The 18,693-nt window shown below is 38.0% G+C and overlaps 1 protein-coding gene across 1 annotated transcript in view; it reads left to right on the forward strand.

The window, feature by feature from the left end:
* FKTN (fukutin) overlaps positions 1–16,456 on the forward strand; it is a 75,999-nt gene extending 59,543 nt beyond the window's left edge. The window contains exons 8-10 of the mRNA XM_043976294.1: positions 4–137; positions 5,776–5,903; positions 15,600–16,456. Coding sequence (XP_043832229.1) covers positions 4–137; positions 5,776–5,903; positions 15,600–15,813 — 476 coding nt within the window. The 3' untranslated portion in view covers positions 15,814–16,456. The remainder of the gene's footprint in view (positions 1–3; positions 138–5,775; positions 5,904–15,599) is intronic.
* The last annotated feature ends 2,237 nt before the right edge of the window (positions 16,457–18,693 follow it).

The raw sequence follows: 18,693 nt of genomic DNA on the forward strand, positions 1-18,693 counted from the left end.
TAGGCTGGTATCGGCAGTGCGGTATTATTCCTTACAGCAAAGATGTGGATTTGGGGATTTTTATACAAGATTATACTTCAGATATAATTACAGCTTTTCAGAATGTAGGACTTTCACTAAAACACAAGTTTGGAAAGGTCAGCAATGCACAATTTCTTTAACTTCATGATAGTGCTTCAAAAAAAATTTTCTATTTGGGGACTTAAAGCTGGCTACCAACATGCACATGCTATATTCATTACCACTCTTTCTTCAGCAGAAACACTGTAGTTTGCATAATTGTGACTTGCTCTTTCTGTTTAAAGAATAACAGGAAAACTTGCCTATCCATGAAAGATGAAAAATATAAAAACAATCTTGAACTCCATTACATTGGAGGTTCATTGCACAGGTGTCACAAATAATACTTTTTCTCTTACATTAGATTAATGCTTAGTACATATCAAAATAAGTAATAGGCTCATTGTTGTAGAACCGGAATTGTTTATTGTTCTTAGTGCTAAACTTTCAAACCTACAGTTGATAGCTTTTCATCAGACTGTGGGAGAGGAGAAGAAAGAGGCTGAGGAAGAGAAGATTACTGGAGAGGGAGAGAAGGCATTTCCTCTCACCTTTTGGTTCTCTGTGTAGGTTACAAATTGAAGCTAATGATATAAGCAAGAAGACTGGGTTCATTTCTTGGGGGTAGGCTGTGGAAAAGACACAAGAGAAACATTAGGAAGAAAGACCAAAGCCTACCTACAAAAAGAAAGTCATAAAACCCCAAATAAAACAGTTACATATCCAGCAAATTCGAAATCTAAGGGGGGCAGCTAGGTGGCACAATGGATAAAGCACCAGCCCTGGATTCAGGAGGACCTGAGTTCAAATTTGACCTCAGACACTTGGTACGTATTAGCTGTGTGACCCTGGGCAAGTCACTTAACTCTCATTGCCCTGTCCAAAAAAAAAGAAAGAAAGAAAGAAAGAAATCTAGGCAGCATCCCTTTTCACATTTCATTTTATATTCCATCATAATGTACTTGTTTCATTAAGGCAAGATAAAATACATCTTCTATCACCAAGGAGTGAAAATAGGTTACTTAAAAGTAAAAATTTATAATTTCAAAGTGCAAATTGGTCTCTCTCCTGGAAGAGAAAGTAAATGTGCTTGAGGAATTCCTTGTCATCTGCAGAGTCATCAAGGGCAATAAAGTATTCCTCAGAAACCTCCAAGAACTAAGGGCTAAAGAAAGGCTTCAATTTGAAATGAAAGAAGAAAAATGATCTGAAGATGCAGGAGACAATTTTGACCTTTGTCAAGAGATTGGAAAGAGAAAGAATGTTACACGAAGAAAGAATGAAGGACCATTGAAGACTGGGTGCTCAGAAACAAATGTGAAGCTCTTTCGGAAGACAGGGAGTTGAATGCTTTGAAGAGGAAGCAGCTACTTTTTATCCAAAAAGATGTTTTATACATAAATGATATCAGGTAAGATAGAACCATAGGAAGAAGAGATGAATAGTGTTGACTTCTTGGTAGGAGTGACGAGGCAGCCATTTTTTGACCTGATAATAGTAATAAAATGCTTTCCCAGAACATATCTTCAAGATAAGACTATGAGCCTCCAAAGACTTGTTAAAACAATGGTGACTACACATCTGCTGATTCAATTAGGCACAAATGATACTGCCAGAGGAACCTAGAAAGCATTGCAGAATCATGTATATGTTACTGTAGTCTCAGTGATTATCATTGCAATATATTAGAGGCAAGAAATGAAAAACAGACTTCAAAGGTGAAGAGCTAATTAAGGTAGTGTCTGAGAATGGGATTTGGATTTTTGACTCATGGCTATATATTTTAATATGCATGGCAGGATCACAGATAGGTTTGGAATGTGCCTCATAGGAACTTTTAAGGATATATTTTCCTGGAAACCTGGAACACTAATACAAAAGGCTTTAAATGGAAAAGGAAGGTAGAGAGAGAGAAAACTGCCTATGTATGGAGTACCTACAATATGGGAAGAATAATTGAGGCACCCAGAACTTGACAACAGGCAAAAATCAAAGAAAAGAGATGATAATAAAATCTGTAACTTCAGACGTCTATATACAGTTCACAAAATATGGGTAACAAGTAGAATGAAATAGATTTCCTAATGAATCAAATTTGACCTTAGATTTATTTTCACCAAGGCTTAGTGAGATGATAACCATAATGGAAAAATGATTCTAAAAGGGTGTTATTCAAAAGAAATAGGACAGATAAAAGAGGTGCAAGGCATTCTTTTATATACTTATGTTAAAAAGATGTATTAGGATCCTGCCCCTCCAAAAGGACGGGGGGAGGGGTTACATAGCAGAAAGCTTTAAGGGGAAGATCAATAGAGGTAGAAACTGAATAATAATTCCATCAGAGTATGCTGCTGCTACTACTACTAGTTAACATTTAGAGTTCACTATGTAACTAGTACCTTAGTGCCTGTTGCATATATCATTAGAAATATCTCATTTAATATAACATCCTGCAAGGTGAACACTATTATCCCTGTTTTACAGATGAGGAAACTGATGCAGACTGAGGTTAAGTGACTTGCCTATGGTCACACAGCTAGTGAGTGACTGAGACAGTATTTAAACTCTGTTCTTGTGACTCCAAAACACCTGGTCAGAAAGAGAAAATAGAGGAATTTGGAAAATATCATAAGCCTGGCACAGAGTTTTGATAGTAGTGAGGACTTCAAATATTTGGACACTTGCCGAAATTTCCTCTTTGCCCAAAGTAGTGCAGCTTATAATTTCTTGACTTGCTTTAATTATACCATCCTTCAAAAGATGGAAGCAACGAAAAGAAATTCTATCCTAGACTTGATTTTCTCCAGAAAGGAGGAATTGGTTGTCAAGGTACAAATATTGGGAACCTTGAGTGGAAGTGATCGCTCCATTATGGAATTTGTGATAAAGAATAGAGAGTTGAGAATAATTTTAGATGTACCTTAAATTTTTGGAGAGAAGATTTTAAGATTCAGAGAAAGGGCAGGTAGGATTCCATGGACTAAGATTCTGTAGGGGAAGTCAGACCAGAAAGAATAGGAACCTCTGAAAAATGAGATTCTAAAGAAACAAAAACCCTCAGTCCCATTGAGAAAGAAAAGAGAGCATTGTCTAAAGTGATTAAGGTGGACACACAGGAAACTTGCCAATCAACTTAGATTTTTTTTTCAACTTAGATTTTTAAGAGACACATACAAAAGATAGAAGAAAGGCAGGCAGTAGACAATGAATATAGAAGTATGGTGTGGTCCTGGAAGAATAGGATCAGGAAAGCTCTTTGGACAAGAAAACACAGAGCAAAAATGGTTAATAGGGAATTGATATTGAAAATACAGCCAGTTTTGTTAATAAACATGAATTTGTTCCAGTTTGATTGAGATATTAGGGAACACTTTGGGCATAACAAATTTTGGTTTGCTTATTTGTAATTTCTTCCTCAAGAAACAGCAAGGATACAGGCTGCAACTCTTTAAATGCCCACTTCACAAGCAAACTTAAGGTGTTTTTCAATTTGAAGTGTTATATTTATTTTATATCTTCTGGTACAGTAGGAGTTGTGACAGAAGATGGCTGGTCTGCACAACTCCTTTTCCCCAATTTATTCCATGCTCCTTCCCTTCTCCCCAGGCCTAGAGTTATGCCCAGCACAACCTGGGGGAGACTTTGTAGGCCAAGTAGCAGCCCAAGGTTGCTGACAGTATGATAGTCTTTATGTTTGCTTAACCATTTAACATGTATAAACTGTACTACTATTTTTATTTGCTTCTTATCATTTAAAAAAATACCATTGATGAAGTTTTTGAGTATTGTACCCAAACCTCATTTTCCCCATGAATTCTGTGGTTTTTATTGCATAATCTTTCATAGTGTAATGTTTTTTGGAAACAAGTATGTCAAATTTTAGCAAAATTCACTAACTAAGGAGATAATAGGAAAGTAATTAATAACTCTTAGTGAGTTCATTATAGGATTCAGATGAACTACATCCTAGAATACTAAAGAACTGTCGAATGTAGTTAGTGACCTTTGGAAAACAAGTGCTGCAGGACTAGGAAAAGGATAATGTCCCTAGTTTCAAAAGTAAAGAGAATGGGATTGAATCGATGGTTAGAATTTGCAGATCAGAGATAAGAAAGGATGAGGTTTATTAAAAGGCCACTAGGTCTGACAATTAACTAATTTCGGAGAGACCAGTTTTCTTTGAATGATGTCAGAAGCCAGACTCTAGAGAATTAAGAGGAAAAGAATTAAATAGGAAATGAAGTGGGGCACTTATTGTAGATGTCCTCAAGTTTAGCTTCAAAAGGGAGGAGAGATAATGGGATGGGGAGGGGAGGGGGTATGATGGAGAAGATAGATGGGTTAAGTGAGTATTTTTTGAGTATAGGAAGGCATGGACATGTTTGTAGGTAATAGGGAAGCAGCTAGTAGTCAGAGATTGAAGATAAATGAGAGTAGAGATGATAGAGGGGACAATCTGCTAGAGAAGACATGATTGAATGGCATCATTTGTGTATGTAGAGAGGTTTGTCTTGGTAAGATGATGTGAGGTATGGAGGAGGAAAGAAGACAGATCTCTTGGAGAATGGCCTCAGTTTTTTCAGAATTTTGATTGAATGACAGATATGGATTGAGTTTACTTCACAGGTATAAAAGTTACTGAGTGATCATCAACATTATGTGTTGATCAACTGTGATAGACTTGATTCTTCTCAGCAATCCAACAGTACAAGATAATTCCAAAGGACTCATGATGGAAAAGGCTCTCCAAATCCAGAGGGAAAAAAAAAAAAGAACTGTGGAATATGGATGCAGATTGAACCATACTATTTCTTTTGTTTTGGGTGTTTTTGTTTTTCTTTTTTGAGGTTTTTCCTTTATGCTCTGATTCTTCTCTTATAACATGACTAATGCAGAAATATGTTTAATGTTATTGTACATATATAACCTATATCAGATTACTTGCTGTTTTGGGGAGGTGGGGAGGGAGGGAAAAAATTGAAACTAGAAATCTTATAAAAACAAATGTTGAAAACTATCTCTACTTGTAACTGGAAAATAATAAAATATTTTTATAATTTTTTAAAAAAGTTACTGAGTGTTAGTGGTAGCCAATTCCTCTATCTTGACCAGTACTAGAAAGGGTGGCCAGGGAGGGAGCTAAGAAAAGATTTAAGATGAAAACAAGTTGTTGCCAATGGAACAGGCATTTCAGAGCTCACAGGTAAGAGGTGGATGGGTTGCCGGGGGGGGGGGGGGGGGGGGGGGGGGGGGTTAACTTTAGTAGGTCCAGTGGTCTCAGAAAGACAACACAACTTCTTAAGAATAGTTCATGACAGCCTAAACTGATTCCTTTTCTTATAGGTTTAGTAATTTTGTACATCAACAGTTACTAACCTTGTAGAGCTAGCATGTTACTAAATAATCCATTTAGGATATTGGGTAGGCTTAATGTCAGAGCACACTGTAAGTCTTTAGATACTTCATAAAACTGGTTATCATTCTTATTGTTTGTGATGATCATAAAAATTTATTTCCTGATGATTTCACTTTGCTAAGGAAAATGTATGAAGGGGTGATAGTTTGTTTCACTATTGTCCATACTTAGCCAAAGGAGGATACTGAAATTTTATATTTAATATTCATTTTGAAGAGGGAATGTAACACTAAACAGTCTAGGCATAGTTGTTTTCTGTTCATTCCTTTTCCAGTAAAAATATTGTGTTTTCTCCACAGGTAGAAGACAGTTTAGAGCTATCTTTCCAGGGAAAAGATGATGTGAAACTTGATATTTTTTTCTTCTATGAAGAGACTGATCACATGTGGAATGGAGGCACTCAGGCCAAATCAGGAAAAAAATTTAAGTATGACTTGTATATTTTTTAATAGTTTATGTGTATTCATCATAAAAAGAAGGATGATAAAATAGTACTGTGACTACCCAAACAGTTTCTCACTGTTCTTGATAGCCACCTGTTAATGGCTTGAGTTCACATTCTCTTCCCAAGTAAACTAGTATGGGAGGGGGAAGCTAGGTGGCACAGTGGATAGAGCACTGGCCCTGGATTCAGGAGGACCCGAGTTCAAATCTGGCCTCAGACACTTGACATTTATTAGCTGTGTGACCCTGGCCAAGTCACTTAACCCTCATTGCCCTGCAAAACAAAACAAACAAACAAACAAACTAGTATGGGAGGGGAGACCTTCTTTCTCTATTATAATCAAGTAAGCCCAAATGTTTTAGCAATGCACTGATTTACCATGCTCCATAGTCAGTGTGTCAGAGAGAGAGAGAGAGAGAAACATCCGTGTCAGTTCTCACACTGAGTCCCACCTCCTCTTGTAGGTATACCACCCATGCTTCCTTGTCTAGCCGGTTTCAGGCAGAACTTATCTTTCCATCCTCTCAAGGGTCCCCAGGTTTTGACCTCAATTCCCCTCTCCCCCACCAACTTGACCCTAGACACCTAAGAGAGACATAGGGGAATCACTGCCATGCACGGTGACCCCGTTCACATTGATGTGCTATGTAACAGTGCAGTCTTTCTTTTGTCCTGCAATGCTCTCATCTGGCAGCTATGACTTCCTCTTGTGGTCCCTGGAAAGCAGACCAGGCTGGCTTTTTAAAGCAGCATGTTCAGCATCTGGATATGTCACCAAGCATTCATTAAGTTCTTCCTTTGTGCCAGGCACTGTGCAGGGAATACAGAGAAAGGCAAAAACAGTTCCTGCCCTCAGAGTTCACATTCTAATGGAGGAGAGAACGTGAAAATAACTAGGTACATATAAGATATATACAGAATAGATAGACAGTCTCAGAGGACAAGGCATATTAGTGGCTATGGGGAACCAGGAAAGGCTTCCCATACGAGGTAGGATTTTAAGCTGAATCTTGAAGGAAACCAAGAGGCAGAAATGAAAAGAGAGAGCATGTGAGACTTGAGGGACAGCCAATGAAAATGTCTTGTGTAAGGAACAGCAGATAGGCCAGTATTGTATCATAGAGTTCATGGAATCTCGTAAAATGTCAAAAGACTGGGAGTGAAGAAAGGGCAGACTTAGGAAGAACTTTAAATGCCAAACAGGAGTTCAGATTTGATCCTGTAAGTAACAGCTATTGGAGTTTATTGAATGTGTGTGTGTTTGAATGGGGGCATGATAGATGTCTTTTGGACATCTTAAATTTGAGATTTAGATAGTACATCCAGGTGGAAATGTCTAGGAAACGGTTTGAAAGATGGATCCTGGGACATGATTCTAATAGAATATTACCGTTCGGTAAGAAAAGCATGGGGCAGCTAGGTGGCTCAGTGGATAGAGCACTCATCTTAGAATCAGAAAGACTCATCTTCATGAGTTCAAATGAGGTCTCAGACACTTACTAGCTGTGTGACTCTGAGAAAGACCCTGTTTGACTCAGTTTCCTCATCTGTAAAATGAGCTGGAGAAGGGAATGGCAAACCACTCTAGTATCTTTGCCAAGAAAATCCCAAATGGGGTCACAAAGAGTTGGACACAACTAAAACAACTGGACAAAAGCAAATAAAAGGATATACTTAAGTGAACTGATGCAGAATGAAGTAAGACATACTAGGAAAACAATGTACATAATGACTCCAAGAGCATACTTGGAAAGAGAAAAACACTGAACACCAATTACAAGGACCAGGCTCATTCATATGGGTGAAATGAGAAAACAGACCTTCATTGGAGATGTGGGAGGACAATGGGACTAGAACACTGTATATTTTGGTCAGCTTTTCTGAACCACATTTTTTTTCTTTTTTATTATGATCGATAGGAAGAAGTAGGGTTATAGTTAGAAGTAAAAGTAATAGAAAAACAAAAGAAAAATCAAATTAATTTTTTAAAAATAGAGTCTGAGATTCCAGGGAGAGAGGTCAGTGCTCATGTATCTTCTAGCACAATCATGAGAGATACAGAATTTGGACACATTCTTATATCATTGAAGTTATTTGAGCAGATGAGTTGGTGAAGAGAATGAAGAAATATTTGGATTTTCTTTCTCATAAAGAATCCTACTTTGGGCCTGTGTATTGTGGCAAGTATTTCTTGATACCCTCTCTTCTGTGCCCAGGAGCCAGTTTTATCATCACATTGTTAAGTTGCTGACACCCTACTACATTAACAATATCAAAAACTAAGACTGTTTAATTGTAGGTTCTGTCAAGTCATTACAGTCTAGTCACTTACCTCTTAAGAAATGACCTGTTAAAAAAAAAAAAAAAGAAATGACCTGTTTATTTTGCCCATATTTCATGCTTCTATAGGGGCACTTGCTAGCTGAGTGTTACCTGAAATGATTTAGCTTTCTAGCTGGGGACAAACTCAGGAATGTGTCTCAGTGAAAGTCAACAGTGTGACTAATATTGCAGCAAAAAACTAATGTGATCTTAGACCACATTAATAGAGGCATAGTGTCCAGAAGAGGAAGGTGATAGACCTGCTATGCTGTTCTGCTCAGACCTCACCAGGAGTATTGTGGTTTGATCCTGGGAAACACTGTTTAGGAAATACATTGACAAACGAGACCTTGCCCAGAAGAGGGGGACCAGGATGGTGAGTGGACTGTAAACCACAATATACAAATATTGGTTGAAGGAACTGGGGACACTTACCCTGAAGAAGAGAAGACTGTGTGGTGGAGTCTATCCTTTGGGATGCAGGAGGGAAGAACAAGAGACAATAAGTTGTTCTTTCAGAAAGACTTATTTAGGTTTGATAAGTGAAAAAACCTGGCAAATTATTAGCATTGTTCAAAAGTGGAATGAGCTGTCTTGAGAGCTACCTTAGCACTAGAGATCTTTAAGCAGAGACTATATATTTGTAAAGAATCTCACAGAAGGAATCCTTAATCCCATGTAAAGGTGGATCTTCATTGATAACCCTTCCCACTTTTTGATTGAATCAGGCAATCAGAACTGAGCGTGTAGTGGTTTGTATACCTCCTGGAAGTATTCAAAGCCATTGTGTGAGAGACTTGGTGTCTCCCTAAGAAAATTGTATCAAAAGAAGAAGCAGTCTCAGAACCAGGAGGAGAGAGTTTTTAAGGTCTGGATAGAAGAGGCTGGAATAAGCATGGCATTCCAGCACATTCATGAGGAGCAAAGAAGAGAGGAGAGTCATTAACTCTACAGGCATCTTGGAGTAGGAGACGTTGGCTGAAGAGTCCCAAGGAAAGGTTGACTCTTTGCTGTTTTATTTCCCAAATATATCCAGGAAGCTGAATTTTCCCCCAACAACAAAGAGGCCAGGAATTAACTAGAGAGGGGTTTAAATGTAAATTTAGGCAAAAAGCCCAACCTCTGCCTAAATATTAGGAGTTTTTCTAACTGGGACCTTGGAGTAATTGTAATAGAACTTAAAACTTTATCTAAAATAAACTTCCTAAAGCCAAATAGGAGGAAACCACACAGTCCCTTGGGGCCATGATATTGTTTCTAGGTTTAAAATAAATTAGTTATTATAACAGTGTTACACAGGCATGGGTTGGACCAAATGACTGATGAGATGCTGAGATTCTTGTCCTACCTGAGACTGACTGCCCTCAAGTTCTCCATAATGCAGCCTTGTCCCCCATTTTATGGCTTGGAGGTCTTTGAAGCCCATGAGGAAGTGGGAGGCAAGAACTGCGTGAGTAAGTAGTGCCTGTGGAGTAGCAGGGCTATAGGTGATGATGCCAACCACCTCAGGTCCCTTGGCGTGGTGGGGAATTCTAGAGCAGGGCCTTCTGCTATAGCCTCATCACTACATGACTGGGGTTTTCTGCAGAGTTGGTTTCTCAGGAGACGCTCCCCCCCACCTTTTTCCTTTTTTAGTTCTACCAGCTGTGAAGCTGAAAAAACCCAAATTTTGGTAATTTACTTAAATGAGTATCCTTTAAACTGACTTTTCTGTAATAGTCCTATATTTCCCACTTTGTTTGTATGCCTGTGTTTTACAACACATGTGGGTCATTTCTTAGGTCTTCTTCATTATATCTCTTAATTACTCGTGTGAAGCTGGTCCACAATTAAAGAACTTCAAATGCATAAGATATACTTCCTACATGTGCATACAATAATACAGAAGCAACAGTTGCATTACATAAAGAAGTTTTTCTCCTGAAAGAGAGAGTCTTCCCAAGAATGAATACAAGAATGAATAATTCCCTTGCAGTTTTATATGTTTTTTCAAACCACACACACATTATTGTGTCTAGTCTTCACAGCAATCCTATGAAATGCATAAAATCGATGTGATTATAACTCCATGTTGGAAGAAACTCCAAGATCACAAAGTGAATCAGTAGGACATCTGGGACTATAACATGGATCTCCTAACTCAACTTGCTCTAGTTCCTGAGGGACAGAATTAATTGCAGTTAAACAAATTTATCTTTTTATATCTTTGTTGTCAAACCAGTATGGTGTAACAGAAAGCTTTAAATATAGATCGAAGTCAGATTGTGAAGGGCCTTGAATGTCAGTGTTAAGAGATCAGATTTTATTTGGTAGAGCTTTAATAAGCAATTGAAGGTTTTTGAATTAGGAAGATTAATTAGGAAAACTGATGGATAGATCTGAGAAAAAAGAGATTGGAGAGATTGGTTGGCTAGTTATAAGACTATTGTGATAGTCCCAGTGAAAAATAATAAGTACAGTATCACCGTGTCAATGGAATGGAAAGAAGTGAACAAATGTAAACATTAAGATGAAGATAGAATGAACACTACTTGGCAACTGGTTTTTATATGTCAAATAAAGGAGAGGGAATAGTAAAAGTGACTGAGATTTGGAGTCTGGGTTACTGGAAGAATGGTGGGGCCATTAACCAAACTAGAAAAGAGAATAATAATTAGTTTGAATAGTAGTGGACATCCCAGTCATATATGGGCTGGCACATTCTCAGGGGTTATTCTCAGTGGTACTTCCCCTTCTCACAGGCAATTGGAAGTGTAGGAGTGAAGTCTCAGAAGGAAATTGGAGACCGGAGATGTATATAGAAATTTTGGAGTCTTTCATTGATTTGACATTAAAGCTGGGGTAATAGATGAAGACACCAAAGAAGAGAGTGTATAAAAAGAAGAGGGAAAAAATAGAATACCAAAATCTGAATTAAGATTGGTTCATGTTTTGGAGACATAGCTAATGATATCCTGTATGTTATTTCTCCTCTGCAATTCCTCCTTGTAATATGCTCTAGCCTACTCTTTCCCACCAAGCTCCTCTTGATTCATCTTTTTGGTGATTCATATGACTATGGTATTCCTTGACTCACAGACATCATCAGAGTACTGTAGATGTTTTAAAAATGTAAGATTTTGTTTCAGAGAGAAGCTTGAGATCATTAAAAGCACCCAACAGTTTCTCAAAGGCAATCCAGTGCACTCTTCTCAATCAGTAGTGTCTGTCCTAGATTTATATACTGATAAAGTGTGGGTTGTCCATACAATTGTATAATATAAATTTGATGGTAGGAATTGTTCATCCACCATTTTTCTCCCATGTGGATAGTTGGATTGGTATTTTAAGAAGGGATAGCCAGTCCTCAACACCTCATTCCTGGACTGTTGACTATTGTAATATCTTGCTTGCTGGTTGGTGTCCCTGGTACAAGTCTCTTCCCACTTCAGTCCATCTTCCACTCAGCTGTCAAATTAATCTTCCTAAAGTGCAAATATGATCATGGTGCCTTCCTACCCTCCTCTACCCCAGTCTTGTCCCCTTGACTTAGTAAACCCAGTGAATGACTCTTAAGTTCAGTCTTTTCCTATCTACTGATTCGTTCACTGCTCCTTACAGACATAACCCAGATCTCTTTGATCCTTAAAAAACCCTCGTTTGACTCTTAGCTTCCCCTCAAGCTATTGTCATCTATCTATTTTACCTTTCAAAGTCAAAGTCCTTGAAAAAGCTATCTTCTTTCTACTTCTCACCCCTCAACTCTTTGCAGTCTGGCTTCCTACTTTACTACTGATAGCTGAAACTGCTCTCTCTAAAGTTTGCCAGTGATCTTTTAATTGCCAAATATGGGGGCCTTTTTTCATTCTTCATCTTTACTTCTTTGCAACAATTGACATTGTTAATCAACTTCTGAGTATTGTCTTCTCTGTGAGTTTTTGTGAAACTACTTTCTCTTGGTCCTTCTCTTACCTTTCTGACCATTCCTTAGTCCCCTCTGCTGGATCATTATCTAGATCATGCCCCTTGACTGTGACCCTGCCCTGAGCCCTTTTCTCTACTGTCAGTAACCTGACCAATTTCTATAGGCTCAATTATCTCTATGCAGGTGAAGCTCAGATCTTAATATCTACCTTTAATTTTTCTCCTGAGTTCAAATCCTACATCACTGGATATCCTATGGACATCTCAAACTCAACATGTCCAAAACTGAACTCATTATCTTTCCCCATAAGCCCACCCCTCTTTCAACATTTTCTGTTTCTCTTGAGGAAACTACTGTCCTTCCATTTATCCAGGTTCACAGCCTCAACTTTGCTTTCTTCCCACATACCTAGTCAAATGGCAAGTCTTATTGAATTTGCCTCTGTATTATCTCTTGTATCTGTCTCCTTTGATCTATTTGCCCAATCACCCTGATTCAGAACCTCATTACCTCCTGTCTGAACTATTGCCTCCTAATTGGTCTCTTTGCCTCAAGTGTGTGTTTTGTTTTGATTTTTTGCAGGGCAATGGGGGTTAAGTGACTTGCCCAGGGTCACACAGCTAGTTAGTGTCAAGTGTCTGAGGTTGGATTTGAACTCAGGTCCTCCTGAACCCAGGGCCAGTGCTTTATCCACTGCGCAACTTAGCTGCCCCTAATTCATTCTTTATGTACCTGCCAAAGTAATATTCCCAAAGTACCAGTCTCACCTCATCATTCGCCTGCTTAGTAAACTCTAATGGTTCTCTATTACGTCTAGAGTCAAATACAAACTCCTCTGCTTGGCATTTAAATCTGGTTCTAGATGACTTTTTCAGCTTCACTACATGCTACTTCTCTGTGACCTTCTCAGTGGTATAGATAAATTGGTCTTCTTGCTTTTTCCTAAACGTGGCATGACACTCCTCTATCTCCATGCTTTGTCACCTGTTATTTCTCATGCATTCCCTCACCTCTACCTTTTGGAATCCCTAGCATCTTTCAAGACTTAGACCTCCTACAGGAAGTATTTTCTTACCCACCTAGTTATTAATGCTCTCTCCTTCCTCAAGTTGTCACCTGTTTACATCTTCCTATCTGTATATATGTTGTATCAACCCAGTGAACTGTGAGCTCTTTGATGGCAAAGACCTTTTTTTATTTGCGTCTAGAGCACTTAGCATAGAGCCTCATGTATAGTAGATGCTTAATAAATGCTTGTTGGATTAAATTGGATCAGACCTTTTAGGTAAACAATTATTCCATTTTAATGATTGGTTTGCCTTTCTGTCTGTGCTAGAGAGGCCAAATTTTCTCTTTGCTGAACGTCATTGAAAGCTTTTTGAGAGAAACAGACTATCAAAAACTTAACTCTTATAAAGAATAAACCCTTGAGTTGGGTTTTCTTTGGGCTATTTTCAGAATTTGTTCATCAGCTTTAAAAAGTGACATTTAATTTTTTTGTTTATAAATTCCTTATTCTCAAGAGACTGCGTCTGTACTGGGTCTGATTTTTTTTGTAATTTTCTTTTTCTGTCATCCATTTTTTTATGAGACTTTAGAAGCTATCTCAGAAAATGAGGAATTAGAGATTCTGCCTCATCTCAACTTAGTAGTGTCAGCTTGATGGGATGGGGAAGAACAGGTGGATGTTCTCCTGAAAAACAAAATGAGCCATGCCATTAATATGAGTGCACAGAGCAACTGGGAGTGGTGAAAGGTGACTCAGTGCAGTATCTTATTCCAGAGCAGCCGTTGTGTGATATGGTTCCTTGTTTTCAGACCCCATCTGGGCTTGTCCATTAGCCGTCTGCACCAAGAGGGAAAAGCACTCTCTGCTTTCCATGTTTGACTTGATGTTCATCTGAGTCAGAAGCAGCATTGGCTAGGAGCCAACTTTTCTTTGGCAGAGATGCTGAAAATTCTTAACTGTATCTCATTTCTATGACGTGATTACATTTTGATGCCTGTTTTTTAAAAAATTTTCCTGTTGTCCAAAGGAAAAAAAAAAGTCCACTGTAGTTTTAAAGCCTTCTAACCTAGGTGACTCAATGGATAGAGTGCTGGGCCTGGAGTCAGGAAGACCTGGGTTCAAATTGGCTTTGGACACTTATTAGATACGTGACCCTGGGAAAGTCACTTAACCTCTGTTTGCCTTAATCCACCAGAAAAGGAGATAGCAAACTACTGTAGTATCTTTGCCAAGAAAATCTCATGGACGATATGGTCCACAGGGTCATAAAGATTTAGACACGACTGAAAAACCTCGTGCTATTGCCACTCAAACACCATTGGTGAAAAACTTTCATCAAATGAAAGGTTTCTCAGAAACTCATAGGAGTCACAGCCTTACACTAAATTTTTTAAATGCGGCTTTTAAGCAGTTTTTAAAATACATAAATCTGTATGGCCCATGGCAGTTTTCAAAAACATACCTGCTCTGAGAATTTTTAAAAGGTGTCCTTTCAGTGAAATAGGTTACTGAAATTGCAGAGATGGATGATCATCAACTGATCGATTAATTGAATTTAGCTTTAATGAACGCTACCTGGGCTGGATCAAAGGTCATCTACACCTGTTTAGGGGACAGATTATAAAGTGAGAAGCTGCACATGGCATCTGCCCAAGTTTTAGATTCAATCCAACACATATTAAGTGCCCATGATATGCAAGGCATAGTGCTGGATTGGTATCAGATACAAAGATAAAGGCAAATAGACCTTGTACTGTGAGTAGAGGATGGTGCTAAAACTATATAGTTCTTTTTTATTTTTAATTTTTTTTAAATAGTATTTTATTTTATTTTTTCCAGTTACATGTAAAGATAGTTTTCAACATTCATTTTTGTAAGATTTTGAGTTCCAAATTTTTCTCCCTTCACTCCCCCCTCCTCAAGACAACAAGCAATTTGTATTAGGTAGTACAGTACAGTCATGTTGAACATATGTCTGCCTTAGTCATGTAAAACTATATAATTCTTTTTTGGGGAGGGGCAGTGAGGGTTAAGTGACTTGCCCAGGATCACACAGCTAGTAAGTGTCAAGTGTCTGAGGTCGGATATGAACTCAAGTCCTCCTGAATCCAGGGCCAGTGCTTTATCCACTGTGCCACCTAGCTTCCCTGAAACTATATAATTCTTGAAGTACATCTGAGGCATAATACTTTAGGGAATGAACAAATAAATGGGAAACTTTGATGAGCGCTAAAGAATTCCTAAATTCAGATTAAAGAAAAGATGAATCAGTCTACACAAGATTTAAATATTCTTAAGTATTATTTAGGTTCTCTTACTGGCAAATTGGGCTATCAACCATTAAAACAATTTGGCATACAGGCAGGAGAAACTTGTGTTTCCCTTTTTGAAGTTTTATATCTGAAAAATTATTGTTTCTTCCTTTAATTCTGTTTTGTCACAGATACCTCTTTCCTAAATTTACACTGTGTTGGGCTGAATTTGTAGAAATAAAGGTCCGTGTGCCCTGTGAAACTATCAACTACATTGAAGCCAACTATGGCAAGACCTGGATGATTCCCGTGAAGACCTGGGACTGGAAGAGCTCTCCACCTAATGTGCAGCCCAATGGGATCTGGCCTGTTGCTGAATGGGATGAGGTTATTCAATTATACTAAGCCATTAAACTTACTAGACAAGCTATTTCTCCTTGTCAAAGGAAGTCCTTAAATTTAATATTTTTATGTTATAAAAATTGCTGAGTTTTTATCAAATGTTCTTATTTAAATGGAAGGAGAAAAAAAATATTTAGATGAGCAAAAGTATTTTTAAAAACCACTCCAGATCTCTAGTCACCTGACTTGGTGTCTATTTCTTATCATCTCATTAGATTTAAATTTCTTTAAGACTAAAGGATCACGAATAGTGATCAGGAAGTCAAGTTTTTAGGTGTTACAGAGAAAGTAATAAGCATTTGGCAGCTATCTCTCAGGAGCAATATGATATGAGGCCTATTCAGACCCTAGAGAGGTGGTTCCTACCATAGGAGATTAGGCACCTTCATAGATGCCTGATGTCATGTTGGTCCGTTATTTTCCTAAAAGAATTAGATAAAAAGTGAAATGTTGAAATATAGACACACATATTTATATATTCAGAAAAAGTAGGGGTTTTAACCATGTACAGAATTCTTTGTTTATTTACTAATTATTTCATTTTGTCAGAGTTTGTGGATATTCTGTTATATTAATGAAATTGATGTTTATTTCTACTGAAAACATTTGTTGTGGTTTTGGACAGAATTTTAATATATGTTGTATTGGATGATGAATAAAAATTTTCCTGTATCTTAACATTTTCAAGTGTTTTGTTGTTTCATAATTGAATCTTGTTGAAAACAGGGATGTTTGACAATTTAAAAGTGTACCAAGGAGATGGCAACGCTTGACATTCAAAACAAATACTAATTGGGGGCAGCTAGGTGGTGCAGTGGATAGAGCACCGGCCCTGGAGTCAGGAGTGCCTGAGTTCAAATCCAGCCTCATACACTTGACACTTACTAGCTGTGTGACCCTGGCCAAGTCACTTAACCCCCATTGCCCTACAAAAAAAACCCAACCCAAAATAAATACTAATAAATAATAAAAGCACAAGGCTGGGAACTGAAGATGCGGCTCTCATGATTACCTGATATTGTTATAGTGCCTTATGTGCTATAAAGTATTTCACATCCATTATCCAGTTTGGTCCTTAAAGTAACCTCATGAAGCAGATAGTTTGGGCATCATTATCCCCATTTCAGATCAGGATATTTAGGCACACCATAATTTCCTGAGTAAGACTGAGTTTCCAATAAGCATCACAAACAGTCTCAATACAGCATTAAGTGATGATGCCCAGCAGAAACTCTTAAATGGCTTAGTTTAGCCCTTTCCTAATTTACTTTATACAGAAGTATTTTTCCATGTACCCACTTATGAAAGGGATGGACTGTATGGAAAAGAACTTATTACTATGACTTGGCTATTAACAAAAAGGTCTGTGAGAGGCAGCTATGGTGTAATGGAAGGGTCCCAGGATGGCTCTGGAGCCAGAAGACCCAATTTCAAATCCAGACTCTTGTGCTTACTACCTATTTAATCTCTTGGGCCTCGGTTTCCTCACTTGTAAAGAGAAGGGGGAGCTGCAATAAATGTTTCTCATCCTTCGTTTCAAAAAGGAATAATGACATCATGGCATTGGATGTGGAATTAGATTTAAGTGAGGCAGAGTTGCACAAGGTCAGCAGCCTCACCCCTTTTCTAGAGTCATTGAAGTCCAATAGCAAGACAAAGTCAGGACAATTGGCGATGGCCTGGGATGCAGTGCATGACCCTGGTGTCCTCCATGTCTGACTAAGCTCTAAGCACTCCACGGTACCTGCTTCAGTCTCCTTCATGTCCATTGCAACAAATTGTATTCTTCTGCCAGGGGAAGTCTTCACATTCTTGAGGTAGACAGGTCCAAGGCCTGTCAGTTCCTCAACCTGATTTATCCCATCTGCCAAGATGGTTCTACCATGTGACCACTGTCCGTGCTTCAGCTTTTTGGAGCTACAAGTAAGATGATCACTTCTACAATCACTTCCAGATCTAAATCCTACAACAATCATAGAAACAGCTCAGATAACATTGCAGCAAAAGTGTGTGTGTGTGTGTGTGAGAGAGAGAGAGAGAGAGAGAGAGAGAGAGAAACCTTAAGCCCCAACAAATGGCCAACGAAATAAGCAACACTAGATTACAAAATTACATTCTAAGAAAATAGTGCTATGTTCAAAAATTTTAAATAATCATTTAACTTTCATTAGGTTTCAAAAGAATAAAAACCCTTTCTGCCTTAGAGTATTTCTAGCTTGCTATTTCTTCTGAAAAGGGTTTTTGAGTCAAAGTTTAGGACTTAAGCTATGCTGTGGTCTGGTTCTATTTGAGAATAAATATCAGAATGAGTGGTTTCATGGAAAGAGTACATAGGCCTTGAAAGTCAGAAAACCTGGGCTAGCTTTTTGACAGTTTGCTGGGCAGTTCACTTAATCTCTGAACTACAACCTGTTGGTTCAGAGATCTTAAGTCATAGACTTTAGATCAAGGGATTTAACTGACATGGAATCTAAAAGAATGAAATTCAGTGATAGTTTTAAGTATTTTATAAAGTATTATAAAGAAATGTTATTGCTTTTTAGTAGGTTTGTTTTTAGGTCTGCAACATTCCTAAAGCTATTATTTTTTTCAGTTAGTATCTTTGATGATTCTCTAGGATTTGCTAAGTAAAGCATCACATCAGCAAATAGAGATAGCTTTACCTCCTCTTTGTTTACCTTTACACCTTTAATTTCTTTCTTTTGTCTTATTGGTCAGCATTTCTAGAGTAGCCATCCTCACTTTACTCCTGTATTTATTAGGAAGGCTTGCTTTTTGGCCTTAACTTTTACACAGTCTTTATAAGGTAGATTAGGAAACAATTAACTTGTTCTTATTTTTAGAAAGGGCAAAATTATACCAGGCAGATAGTGACTTGCACAG

Source organism: Dromiciops gliroides, chromosome 1 (genome assembly GCF_019393635.1).
Source record: "Dromiciops gliroides isolate mDroGli1 chromosome 1, mDroGli1.pri, whole genome shotgun sequence".
Taxonomy (NCBI): Eukaryota; Metazoa; Chordata; class Mammalia; order Microbiotheria; family Microbiotheriidae; genus Dromiciops; species Dromiciops gliroides.